This window comes from Corvus hawaiiensis, chromosome 12 (assembly GCF_020740725.1).
Source record: "Corvus hawaiiensis isolate bCorHaw1 chromosome 12, bCorHaw1.pri.cur, whole genome shotgun sequence".
NCBI lineage: Eukaryota > Metazoa > Chordata > Aves > Passeriformes > Corvidae > Corvus > Corvus hawaiiensis.
In genome coordinates, this window is record NC_063224.1 from 6,318,825 (window position 1) to 6,332,902 (window position 14,078).

Below are 14,078 nucleotides of genomic sequence, written 5' to 3' on the forward strand. Positions count from 1 at the left end.
CCATTGTAGGCAGTGGGGTTTCCTCCTGCTTCTATGAACACTGAAATACAGGGCTAATACCTCAAAGACCCCAGGAAAGTATCACAGTGGCAAGAATTCATGGTTTTATATAAAACTTAGACATGCAGAAGACTTTGGAGTCCTTAGAAATATTCCTTATAATTCTCAACAGCAATATTTTAAATACAAAATCCAGTTCTGGGAAGTTACTATATTTCGGGGAGGAGGGAGAAATCAAAGAGCACTTCAAGCATCAGTCTCTCTCCACAGTGAAAAATTAAGGGCAGGATAGTCTTACTACACCTAACTGACTTTTAAAGGTGACAAGTTGAGCTTTTATAAACGTAATTTATAGCTCAGCAACAGAGCCAGCGTTTTACTCCCAGCCATTACACATCTGCTAAAACTCCAACACAATGGCTGGCTTTGCACTGCAACAGGAAATGTAACCCAATAGTCTCAGAACTTCCCCAAACCCCAGCCATTTCTTAATGTAAAAGGATTTGGAAATTCAGCTCACTGAAACATCTGTTAAGCTCTTGCTACTCTAACACATGATATTCTTTCTGCTCTCTTACCTGCCAACAAAAATATTTGGGTCTATGTAAGACTATCACAAGTGTGTGATAATGGCACACTGCTTATAATTTTATACGCCATTGTACACTCAAAATCACCTGGGGGTGACACTAGATACCACACTCAGTGTAAGCTTGGAACTTACAACAAAAATTTCATTTTAATCTTGTATGTAAATAATGACAAATCAGATAGGTTCTGAATGACTAAGATTAATTTAAAACAAAAACACCAGTGTAGTCAAACTTTTCTTGAGTCAGTTTTTAAAGAGAGAGGGAAAGAGAGAAAAGAGTAAAAGAGCATGAAAAAGAGGTAGAAAGAAAAAAAACCAAAACCCTAGAGCCTTAGATCAAACCAGCTAAATATATGCCTGGCCTACACAGTTACTTTCAGAGCTTCTCTTCCAATTTGTTATTTACAGTGGCCACTTGTTTCAATTGACATTTAATTATAATCTAAGCATCTCCAACTTACTAAGTATTTAGTGGTAAGTACAAAAGAGGCCCTTTGACATTAGTAGAGCTACAGTTACTTCAATAATTAAATGGTAATTTATTTGCAACTATTTCTTTCTACAAAATACTTCTCCATTTCTGTGTAGAAAGACTTGTGGATTTTAGATTTTGAAAAGAGGCGGGTGGGAAAGAAAGGAATAGTCTTCTGTTTCCATTGCTCTACTTCAAACTACTTCCTGGATACCACAATAATACAAAAAGGCCTTAGAATCAGGTATGTGCAGCTGAAGTTCCTCTGTGTGTGTGTGTAAATATATATGTATATATGCATCTATATGGAGCATACAGGAGCCTGATAGTTCAGGACATAGCAAACAGCTTCAAACTGGCTCCAGGAAGGATTGACCTCTCCATGTACCAAAATGCTGCAGCAGCTAAAGCTACAGCCTGAGAGATCAAAACAGGTCCAGACATATCCATGTGGCTCTTTGTTTGGGCTGCCAAACCTCCCCTCTCTCCACACAACCTTGTCATCAATCTCTCAATTCCAGTTACGGGCCCAGCTCAGTTGGAAGTACTTTAAATGCTGCTGCATCATGCTGCATTGTGCAATGCAGACATCCTTGGAACACTCCGGAGCGAGGAGCTCACTACCTTGGGACTGCAGCTGTAAAGCTTTGAGATCACTCCCAGCATTCTGACCAGAACACTCATCTAAACTCCAGGGTGAGCTGCCACAGAAACATGGAAAGGAAGCCCAGAAAAAGATCCCCAACAAAGTCTATTCCAGGTTGATAACAGCACAATCCCTAAAAAAGAATCAGCAGCAGCAAATCATTTGCTCCCTACAAGCCTTAAAATAGAAACGCTTACACTGATGATGTTGAGAATTTCAGCTCAGCTTTTTTGCATACCCAGCAAGGGGCACTTTTCTAGTTTTACTGGCTATTGAGGCATTGGTAGAGTTCAGGGGAATATAACAATTCACATCAGAATGTGAGTTGTAAAATTGATGCTTAACCTCAGCCCATACCCTCCATCATGACATTCAAATAACCTCAGTGAAATGCAAACGTGAAGGACTTAACAGAAGTGACTTGGGTTGGACCAGAGTGCACTGTTATTCAGTGCTGATATCTTTACTTTGTATTTGTACTGTACTGTATTCTCTTATATGTACAACCCATTAACAGACCCTATATAAAAATCTATCAATTCTTTTAAAGAATTCAAAATTAACATCAGTGTTTTATTTTGTTCCTTAGAGGATAAGATTCCCTGAGCAACAAACACAAAAGGTTCCCTTTGCAAAAAATGTGTCAGAGTAAATAAAACTAACAATTCATAAACTTCCACAGACTGGATCCTTTTCATGGGATTTTGATAACATTCACTTACACATTCTCAGGAGAACTTCAAGAACTTGTTTTACAAACAATCCCTAACACAGCAGAGGCATGGTTTTACAGGTCCTGGTCAAAAAAAAAATGCTGTTGAAAGATGTTATTACTTGTCCCAAAGTGCCAGAACACTCACATATCAATCTTGTGGACATGAATAGGTTTTGCACATGTACAAAATGCAGGCGGAGATTGGAGGTGCAAGGGCTCTCCTGACTGACATATGGTCAAACACTGGAGTGTTTTTTGCTCCACGGGTCTTACTGAAGATGCAGTATTTTTCTTTTATGGACATGTAATCAGAGTTTTAAACACCCTGTGTTTTCCACACACATTATCCCAGTATAAATTAAGATTCTGCAAGGGTATGGATCTTTTCATTTCCCTGACTCATAGACACAAACATTCAAGGGAGAGTCTTTCTCCCTGCTCCTCTTTTTGGGAACACCCTTCTTTGTCAGTCAAAAAGGAATCAGAAACACTCTATAAGGTTAAAACAAGCCAGTTCTCAATGAAGTAAATGTCATTCTCTGCCTAAAAAATACTTTGGACTCAGAGGTTCAAAGGATAAGAGTAACCCCTCCAAGTGCTGGAGGTGCTGCAAATTCTTACATAATAAACACTCACAACGTTGGCTATGGAAGAACTGCATAGCCTTTCATTATGTTGTGGTTTCAGTCCAAAATCCAATGGAGACAAATGGAAAACACCCATTGTCTTCAGCACTTTGTAAGAATCAAGAAAATTATTGGGTTGTTGCTTTTTTTTAAATATGAATGAAGGTGCTTTTACCACTGAAAGCACTTTCCCTCAGCCATTAATAATGTCTGTAGTATCTTTTCTAACTAGGGCATCTGTTTACATAAAAAATGCAGTCAACATATTCCACTTAAAAGCCAAAGCAATTTTTTTTGATGTTTTACGTATCCTGAGCACAGAAATAACTCTAATCTATCCCACACCTAAGACACACAACATCCTTAATCAAAGTGAAAATCATATATTCAAACGAGGTCATGCACTCCATCTTAGATGGTTCCTTAACTGAAGATTGACAAAGTAAATCTTAAGTGGTTGAAGAATCCTCTTCTAGAGCGCTGTCTTGGTATGATGTTTGCCATTAAAATCAGGGTCATGCTTATAAAAGGCAAGAGGTCAAAGAAGATACATACATCTGGATTTTTACAACTTTTCTGCCCCGATTTGAAAAAATGAAGACACGCAAAACAGCTTAAGGCATTCACTTACCATGGATTTGGTGAAAGGTCGAGCCAAGGTAAACAGCAGAGTGTACACCCACCAGTTACGATGAATGGAGGAATAAATCATATTTCCAGGATGGACTGAGTTGGATGTCACCCCGTGGGGAGAAAGGCGTCGGTTCAGCTCGTTGGAGAACAGGATATTGCAAAGCTTGGAGCGGTTGTAGGCCAACATAGCCCAATATTCCTTCTTAGATGGAGACAGCAGGCTGAAATCAAGCTTTCCAGAGGAGTCTTTAATTTCTGTAAATCTGAAAAGCAGTAAATATGCCTCAGATACCCCAGAGTTAATTTCACTCCCATTAAGAGCAACATAAAATGTAGACAACAGAGTAGATCCTGGCCAGAACCAACATAAAACAACAGCTTATTTAGCAGTTGTAAGCATCAACTGGAAATTGCCTGAGACTCAAGGAACGGTCCCATATAATATGGTAGTAAAATTATTGGATAATTAGAAGAAGCAAACAATAAACAAAAACAAGTCAAAAAACACTTTGATGGTTTAAAGACCTTGCATGTAACTTACAAATTACTTTTTTAATTAAAAAAAAAACCACACCAACAGATTTTGCTATAGATCCTAAAAGCAGGATGAACTTGGAGGAAATAATGTAGGATAAAATAACTCTCCATTGGAAGCAGAGAAACCCAGCATCTTTTCATTTCCCCTTCTTCCCATCCCCTGATCATTTCATCCAGTGCTCACACCTAGCACACTTGCATTTAAGTGTTCAAGGAACTATGGATGAGTCTCACTGCCTCTTAAGCTTTTTTTTAGATTAAAAATTGATGAATATAAGAGGGTTATAACCTTGGTAACTTGCCATCAATAGTCTTATATGTTTAAAAGATAAATGTAAACAAAGCCAAAATGAGTTCTGGCAGAGTATAATGTTTTTAAGTATACCCATGGCATGGCTGAACACAAATCAAAGTAACTAGTTGACATTTTTTAATTGGGTCTGACAGAGTCATTAAACACCAGCTGTTTGTTATTAAAAAAAAGGAAAGAAACAAAGTAGTGAATGTTCTAAAGACACTTAGATGAAGAAAAGAAAATTTCCATAAAGCATTTCCCCTCCCAGTTCTTACAGTTTCATTTATTAATTTACTGGTCGATCTTAATATTAGAAAATAATACTACATTTAGTTACAGATCTATGTTTCATTCAGAGGAGCTACTAAAAATAAAAAGGATTTAGCAAGCTCTTTTTAATACTCAGTGTTCAGAATCAGCTGGGGAGAACAGGGATAAACATAATTATAGTACACACTAGAAAAATGTTTTAAAATATCTTTACTAATTTTGCATCTCATGGCCAGAAATGAAGAGATCAGCTGGAATTTCTGCATTCATTCTGTGAGCAGAATTATAATATGCTCAGAGAAGAGCAATACAGTATTTGAACTCAAGAGGAATCCAGGATGTTCTGTGTCATGCAGAATCAGCCCTTCAATTTCAACAACAAAATTTCTCTTTCATAATTTTCAGTTAGATAAAATACATTTCTGAAATTAACAGGACTATTCTGGGAGGAATTTCCTATATTCATTCCACAAGTAATCACTTCTGACACCAAAAATAATCTATAAATAAAACTCTTTGTGTGTTACTGTATAAAGGAAACACGGTGGCATATTTTGAGTCCAGCCCTGCAAGTGTGCTTATGTGAGTCAGTCTCATTGAATACGGGGGAAGAAGGGTTGTACAATCAAGTTAACAACACAGAAATAAAGACAGAAGGAAAGTGAACCTACTTATTATTCTGATTTTAATATTATGTGCTTAAAGTACCCAAAAGCTTAATTTAAACAGAATTCATTTGTGCTGAATCCAGAGAAGTAACTAGAAGTGAACGGAGAACCAGAGAGGCAAATAAATATTTTGCCTTGGAGCAGTCCAGGATAGCATTTTCTGCAAACATGGGACTTTATTTTTCCCCTAACAGGGGGTCTTGACTTCAGCAAAAAGATCCAGTCAAGGTTTATGGAAGTAATTAGATACCAACACTTCTGTTTTACGACATGGTTTAAGGCTCAGAGTTCTCAAGTAGGTCAGAAAGAATGACTACCTAATAACACTTAACTAACTCCTTACATAAACTTCTTGCCATTAAACAGACTGGGGTGTGGGGAATGCACACTTATTCACAATGATCAGTTTAAGTGATAAGATAAGCCATAAGACGTTATTTGGACTCCTTAGAAAAAGGGAAATCTACTAGTTGTGTTAATTATTCTATTCCAACATAGACTATTACTTATTTCCTGATGGGCTTCTCTAAACCTTGGCTGATCTCACCGACTTAGAAATCAGCACTTCCAAAATGTTTCAAAAACACAGATAAAGATGTCCAAAGATGTGAGCTCTGGCTACACACAGCACTTAATGCAGTGAAAAACAAAGATGTCATTTAAAATACTATCAGAGGTACAAACTTACAAGGGGGAACAAGCAGCTGACAATTCAACATAATCTCCCATTAAATAACAGCTCATTTATACGTATCCCATTGTGCCCTCCACATCTGGCAAGTGATTGGAGTTGGCAGATTTATTTCTAGAGCTATCTTGCCTGCCCTGCAGTAGCTGCCCTCACTCCTAACAGGACTCTGCTACTTGCTTTCACAAACCTGGTGTGATTTGCAAAGATAAGGATGTCCAGATTTTGTTACCACCTAATTACTAGACATTTCATGTCTTTTAACAGTGGGGAGGATTATTACTGGCATTTTCTATTGCTTCCTTTCATTTCAGCCATCATAAATTTAAAATGGTAAAAGTAAATCTATCTGCAGTGTGTCATTTATACCATAAGCCCCTGTGTTTGGAAGTGATAAAGGTTTCAGCCCGACCCTTGGCTGGTCTCTCTCTGCCAGGTCCCTGGGGTTACATTTTACAGAAACACGATTAAAAAAAATAAGCTTCATTCTGGGTCACTAAAACATTTCAGAAATATGAAGACAGGGAAAAAAAAAAAAAAAAAGGCGCTCACACATTCTTCCTTTTGGTTTGCTAGAGCTGCTACACAAACCAAAAGTGAAATAGAAATCAACAGTAGTGTTTAAAGCTGGATGTTACAGGTTTAAATCCTGCAGTCCCTGAACTAAATCAGCAAGGAGTAAGTGGTTTGTGCCCAGTAAAATTCAGAACTGGGGCATTCATTTTGCACAAGGAGCTTTATTTAAATCAAAGCCATCTTTTCAGTTATTAACACAAAAAACACAAGCACATCTGAAATAAGGCAAACCTCATCAACATCTTTTTTGCCAACTGTACTTTTCCTGGCAGTAGAAAAGATGAGCAGCTAACATTTTAATTAAAAAATTCACCAAAAGAGGCATGGGCAGATTTGTAATACGTATTAACTACACTACTTCCCATTTTACAATTATACAACTAATGTCTGCATTGAATTCCCTAATTTCTCATTATAAAACAACTGGATTTCATCTAGCAGTTTTTAATTGCATTGTTTCTCCTGCTAAAATAACTGCACATTCTTCTTGCTAAGATGTTGAAGTTGTTGAATGACAAATCAATATAGGTCATGCCATTCAGATTTAATCAATTATTATTCCATCTCCTCACAAAATCAATGCGTGGTCTGAAACATGGCGAAAATCTGCATTCACACAAAGAATGATCAAAAAAATTATCTACATACTGTTATAAAACTAGAACATGCTTTATCCAGCAACAGAGCCAAATCCAGAAACATCCACAGGCATTAGTAATGCTTCTATTTTTAAAAAGATTATTCAAAGGCAAATGCTCAAGAGCAAGGACCTTCATTTTCGGAAACTTGTGGCTCTGCCTGAACTATTTCATGCTCTAAGGATTAAAGATTCCAGTGAAATCAAAGGTAACATTCACCAACCTGTGGGACTCAGAAGATACCACCACAACCCTGGCAGGAGATGACTGGCATAAAACATCTTCCAGAAGCTGGACAAGATAGAAATGTCCCAGGTGGTTCACCTGGAAGGTGGACTCCAGGCCATCCTCCGTCAAGGACCAGGGAGCACCAAACACAGCAGCATTACAGATCAGGATGTGGAGTGGCCTAAAAAAAATCAAACCAGGCCAAAGAAATGTCAGCTAAATACATGCAATTACAGCCCTGTGTGAATGGGATGCAGGTGTGCCTTGGGTGTAGGTGTGAGGGATTTGGCTGGCTGGTTTCTGTGGGAAGGAGCTGCCCCATGCTGGGAACAGCTGATTCCAGTTGGTTTCAGTGGCCCCACTCAGGATCCAGCTGAGCCCCACAGTGACACACCCTTGGAAGAAGGGTACAGGGAAAAAGGCAAAATGCCACACAGCACTATCACTGCTTTCCCAATTGCTAATTGGGAAACCATCTCCATCTGGAGCATTTAGAAAAGAAACTTTTCCTGGGGGAAGAGCAACTCCTACCACTTTCTTGTATGCAGTACACATCTATTCATGACACCTGCACAACTGGTAGGGGACAAGTGATTAAGAAATAAAGACACAATGAAACAAGGCACATGTACACATTTTATACTTCTGCAGCTGATGAAGTATGCTGTTAAAAAATGCAAGACTGAGTTGAAAAATAAAAACATTCTCCATAAACTGTAATCTTTGGTAGAAAATCTGCACACAATACATATGAGATCCTTGAGACAGAATCCTTCCTCACTGAACTCAACTAACCCAGTTTAAACAGAAATGTCATGATAAAGGAACTTCAAATGAAAGGGTAAGATTACACCAAACCAAGCTAGAAAAGAACCTAGGCTGGCACATACCTCTCTCATTCAAAAAACAGGTCCAGAAAACTTCAAATTCCTTGAGGTCTCCCGTGTAATGTCAGGATACTACAGCTTGCAGCCTTCCCAACCTCCACAGCAAGATCAAGGACAAACGCCCTTTCTGTTCTTTCTTGTCTCTTTCCAAACCCTTACGAAACACAGCAAAGTCTCTGGTCCTCCGACCTCAGATGGATCTGTATTTGCTAGATTGCATCATCTCTGAGGAAACCTTGGCACCAGCACTGTGTTCTTGTCCTTGAGTCAGAGCCTGATGCAGCAGACCTCAGCAAGCTCTACCTGAGCTGAGAACCTCAGGTTTGAGAGCCTGCATCTGGCATCCCTCGCCCTGGTGTATTTAATTTGGAAAAGTCACACAAAATAATGACAGCCAAAAATTCCTGCACTAATACTTGTGATGTCCCAACACCAGAATATGAAGATCTGTCACATTTGTTTAGCCCATTCCAGCCAATTATGTCTTTACCGCAACCCCATGAGACAAAATCAACACTGAACATAAACTCTAACTCTGAAGATAATAAATGAAGCACAACTATGAAAAATAACTGCTTGCCCTCTGCTCTTCTCAAGTAGTTCCTCACAGCCCTATACACAAAGTATGGCAGGAGACAGAGTCAGAACATTTCCCCACGTGATTGAAGGACATATATACTGCAACTCTGAGCATCTGCAAAAGGAATTCTGGAAAATAATGTGAAACAGGAAACCCCAGATTGTCAAACAAACCTAAGTAATTATATTCCTTCAGGCATGTTTGAAAGCACCAGATTCTGATAGCTCAGTTTTCAAAAGAACATTTCAGGGGAATCAAACACACCTTAGCTGAATACTGAAAGAAATGAGTAAGGATTGACATAAAGAGTAGGCTGTATTTTCTTATTAAAATAGATTTTGACTTCCAGCCCATTGGGAAGTTACCAGTGTAGTGTGCTTTAATAAGAAGTTAACAATCTGGTATCTATTCCTTTGCCAACTTGGAGAATTTTACCAAAAGCTCCAGAAGCAGAGTGAAACATCTGTGCACTTTGAGAGACTGAGTTTCTGAAGTGCTGGATTTCTGATTTGCCTTTTGGTCAGTGACACCCATACACAGAATATCTGTGCATACATATTGCATCCACCAAAGAAACTGAAGATAAACAGGGACTGTCCTTACAAAGGCAAAGTTCTCTCTTTCTGTTCAAAGCAAATGGCAAAAAAAAAGCAGTCCTTTTTTTGATCTTTGCAGCCTCACTCAGCACAAGCAGGATATTCACCGAGTTGTGCAGGATCCTATTCTTTAGAAGGTAACAGATCTTTTGAGGTACATTTTTATCAAAATTATTTAAACCAGAGTTCATTTTGCCTGTTTTGAGATGCATCTGCCCAGAGGAAAACAAAGCTGCTTGAAGCTTGAGAGGGCATGGAACTTTGGATGATTCATCACCTCTTATGAGACTTTAAGAAAAGCTCTAGCAAGAATTAATTTACAGATTTGTACATCTGCTGGGAAAAAAAAGGAACAAGTTTCTCCAACACAGATGCAGTTTTTGGTATAAGAGCCTCCTGTATGGGAACTGCAGCACACAAATGCAGCAGCAATACCAAAAATACCATCACCATTCCCTCCAAAACAAATATGACACTTTTGAAAAGATCGTCACTCTATTTCATAATTGTAATGTGCACTATGAAGTAACAAATCACAGACAGAAAGGATTCACATATGAACCAAAACCATATTCCACCTATCCAAACTGTAGTATCCTTCAATATTAGTAATTACACAATAACTACCTAAGGGGAAATACACACTCTATACCTAAATCTGTCAGCTCAATTAATTAAAAAGAAGATTCTAGAATTATAACACCATGAAATTTAGTCATTTTTTAATTGTTAGGCCATTTAACTGGATTTTATAAAAGAAATAAAATTATGCTTCAGTCCATTTTATGAGATTTGTATTTTTCAAAGCATATTTCTCATTTTTCCAATGTAAAAGTAATTCAAATTTAAGAGACTGTAAAATTAACATTTTTTGTAATATTCTATTAGAAAACAATCTGTGAAGAAATACCAAAATAAAAACAGAAACATCTTGAACAATTATCACACTGAAAAGCTAGAATCAGATTCCCTTTTAGAATTCCTTTATTTTTAATTAGTACTAGGGGTTTCAAATGCTAAATAAAAAAGGATTTTTTTCCTAGATAACTCCACAGAAAAGAAACCTAAAGGGTTTCATGAATAGATACTGATGTTTTGCTTCATTTCAGCTCAGAAAAAAGCCACCTCTCGGATTTGGATCCACGTCCATTAAGCTATCGGTGTCTCTCGTCAGACTGCTAACAAAGGTCCAATTACTGAAAATCGTCATCTAAGTTTTTGTGACCTGGCCATTTGCACACCAGGAAATGAGTGAGATTACCTGGGTAACAGCCACCGTGCAGTTATGAATTTCAGCCACAGATGACAGATTCTAATCTCAATGGTGCAGAGCTCTGTGTCACTGAACGTATCATTATGCAGGGACAAAATTTTTAAGATACGTGACAATTCACACCACACATCTGGCACTGCAGCTTTGCTTTATGACAGGAGTATTTTCAAGTGATAGCAGAACTATGACCTTGATTTCACAAGTTCATTAAAAACATTGCTGCAATCTGCATGAGGCTTCCTCCTGAGCCCAAGGAAAAAAAAATCCCCCCTCGGTTTAAAATAGTTTGTAATTCTACATCAAAGGCACAGCTCAGGCCAACAAAGGATATCAGCAGCAAAGCAAATTCTCCATAGTGTTTACTCCTGGTATCAACATGACCAAGTGTTCCCTCTAACCATGATGCCCATTAGATATTTTTGGAAACACTACAGCAAAGACCCTGCAGAGTGTTATGAAAATTTGCCTCTATGTCTCCTTAAAATGTCTTCAGGCAGTGACTTACACCCCACCAAGGGACCTAACGTGGGCTTCCAGTACCTTTTAGGTGGGCACTGGGACTGAGTGTGATCTGCTCCATTATAACAGGCAGTCACTGCTTCTAATCCTTCACAGCCTGACTGAGACTCAGGAACTCACTGCTCCAACTGCAAGGTACACAGCAATCCCAGAAAACCCTCACCGTGCTGCTAAGTGTAGCTACAATTTAGTGAAAGTTAAAAAGCATGTAGAATTAGCCAGGACAGTCTCAAATGTGAATATCTGAGCTGAAATGCAGCTGATATTCTGTGCACTTCACAAGCCTGTGATACTTTACTAACCTTTGCACTGGGGAAGTCATTCAGATCTCACATGCTCTGCACAATTCACCATTAGAAAAAACTGAGCAATCCAACTCCTCTGAACTATTTGAAAATACAGTAAGTGAATACATTAGAGAGATACAGAAATTAAATTGTTGTTATAAATCAGTTAGTTATGAAATTTAATAATCAATTTGTTAGCACCTGATGTAAAACTACGATCTGTCAGCAGCCTCCCAAGCTGGCTGTGTGCAGCAGTAGATATTTCCAAGGGAATTAATTACTGATGATTTGCAAAGGTAAGAATAATATTTTTCAACAAATGTAGCCTGTGCACTAGGAGGTTAAACAAACACCACCAAAATGTCAACAGAGTTCTTGGCTTTGGTGTTCTCCCATTTCAAACGTAATGAAATAGTTAACCAGAGAGTATGCAAAGGGAATACTTTCAAATCTTCCCATGAAGCAGAATGTCACACCATCTGGGGCACTTCTCAAGCGATTTGAAAAGTTCACACTGTTTGGAATTACACAGAAATTCAACAGAAAAGGCCTCACCATATCCCCAAAGTCCCATAAGCAACTGTAGACCTCTGTCACGGCCAGTAAAGAAGGCAGAGCTGTGACTTCTCTTCCACAAAGAAGCAAAGTCACAGCCCACCAAACTTTTCCACCCCATAATCCTGAACACCCATGTTGCTTTCTCTGAAAGTTAGAAAGTTGTACTTCTTTCCATGAGGGAATGCCTATATACACAAAGGGAATATCCAACAGGCAAGATAAGCTTATGGCTCTCCAGAAAACGGGTGAATTAAACAACCATCTCCAGAAATCCCCCTCAGTTTTACAAGCAGTACTGACAGGAAACTAAGCAACAAGAAAATCACTAAGTCAGGGTTCAGGCAGAAGCAGGAAAACTCAGAACCATGTATAATCTAATACTGACACAAAAATATTTAAATATTTACTTGTACAGTGTAAAAAAAAAAAAAAAGCACTGCTTAACTCAATGAATTTTGCAAACAAATACTTAATGTCTAACTTCCCTTTTTCTAAAAATATGGGCTGAAAGGTCAGCAAAAATACCCTTATTGCCCACTGCCAGCTGACAGAAATGTGGATCCTTGTCAGACAGGCTTCATTTAAGGCAAGCCACTACCACAGGACTTAGAGCCCTGATGGATGATCTCCTGCTAGAAGCAAGGAAAATTCTCTGCAATTCATCCTACTGGATTTCTTTGCAGGATTTGACACTGTTGATCAGCAAATACTTTTGCCCCACTTCTAAGAGATTAATGGCAGTGGACTGAAACTGTTCTGATTCTTCCTTCATAACACATACATGGGAATTATCATGAGCAGCTGCTCCTATGCCTTCCTAATACATCATCTGCATACTGCCATATAGGTCAACCACCCCTCAATCATTATTCATTACCTCTCTCAAATCTTCAGTGTACAATTTCATAAATGTTTGGAGAGGGAACAGAGGTCTCAACTGATTTAGAACTAAACAGAAAACATCCATTAGTCATGGTTTTCCCTTTATTGTTTTTTCTTATATATACAGAGAGAGGACAACAACTAAAATAACCCCACATCATTCTGCACTTTGAGAAATTAATAAGAGAGAGCAGCAATGAAAATATCCAGAATCTGGTAATTTTCATTCAGCAGCCCACTTGCTACCTCAAAGTGGTGCATCTTTTTCAAACTCAGGCAGCAAATGATTATTTGCACATATACACACGCAGTTACAAACAACCATAAGCCAGACCTAAAGAAACATTCATTTTTGCAATAACCATGGAATGATTTGTTGTTTCTGCATGTACTTCTAAAAATACAAATTTCATTTGCACACAATAAGGACTTGTTAGAAAAAGAAAGCTACAACTCCCAAAAAAAAAAGGCAATTACTACTTTTATTACATATTTGTGATATTTTCAATTGAAAACAGCTAAACCCTTGGAAAATGTTTTTGGGACCATGGTTGATCATTCAAAGAATAAAACACCTCATGGATTTTGAGCTTTTCACTTGCCAATGACTTTTTCCTCTGTTTCGCTCAGAGATTATAGAGCTGTAACAGAATTCAGAAAGCCCCTATAGCAGCTGTGTGCTGCCATTCAGATCTGAAAGATTCCATGTCATGATGGAAATTAATGTACTTTGACATCCTCTGGGATTTGGGGGAACAGCTAATAAAGAAATACAACCTTTTCAGTCTATTACACAAATTTCTGGATTCTAAGATGAAGACACATGGGCCAGTCTCAGGCCAGCAGCAAGGCTTCCCTACCCAGGTGCCAGAAGACTCTGCCTTCTGTGTTTTAATTATCTCCCCTAGAAAG

General features: G+C 38.2%; 1 protein-coding gene across 1 annotated transcript in view; it reads right to left on the bottom strand.

Annotated features, from left to right (window-relative positions):
• The window catches only part of WWOX (WW domain containing oxidoreductase), a 490,626-nt gene that overhangs the window by 373,608 nt on the left and 102,940 nt on the right, over positions 1 to 14,078 (bottom strand). Inside the window, exons 7-8 of the mRNA XM_048317080.1 lie at positions 7,580 to 7,765; positions 3,683 to 3,947 (exon numbers count right to left, since the gene is read on the bottom strand). Of these exons, the coding sequence (XP_048173037.1) occupies positions 3,683 to 3,947; positions 7,580 to 7,765 (451 nt within the window). The remainder of the gene's footprint in view (positions 1 to 3,682; positions 3,948 to 7,579; positions 7,766 to 14,078) is intronic.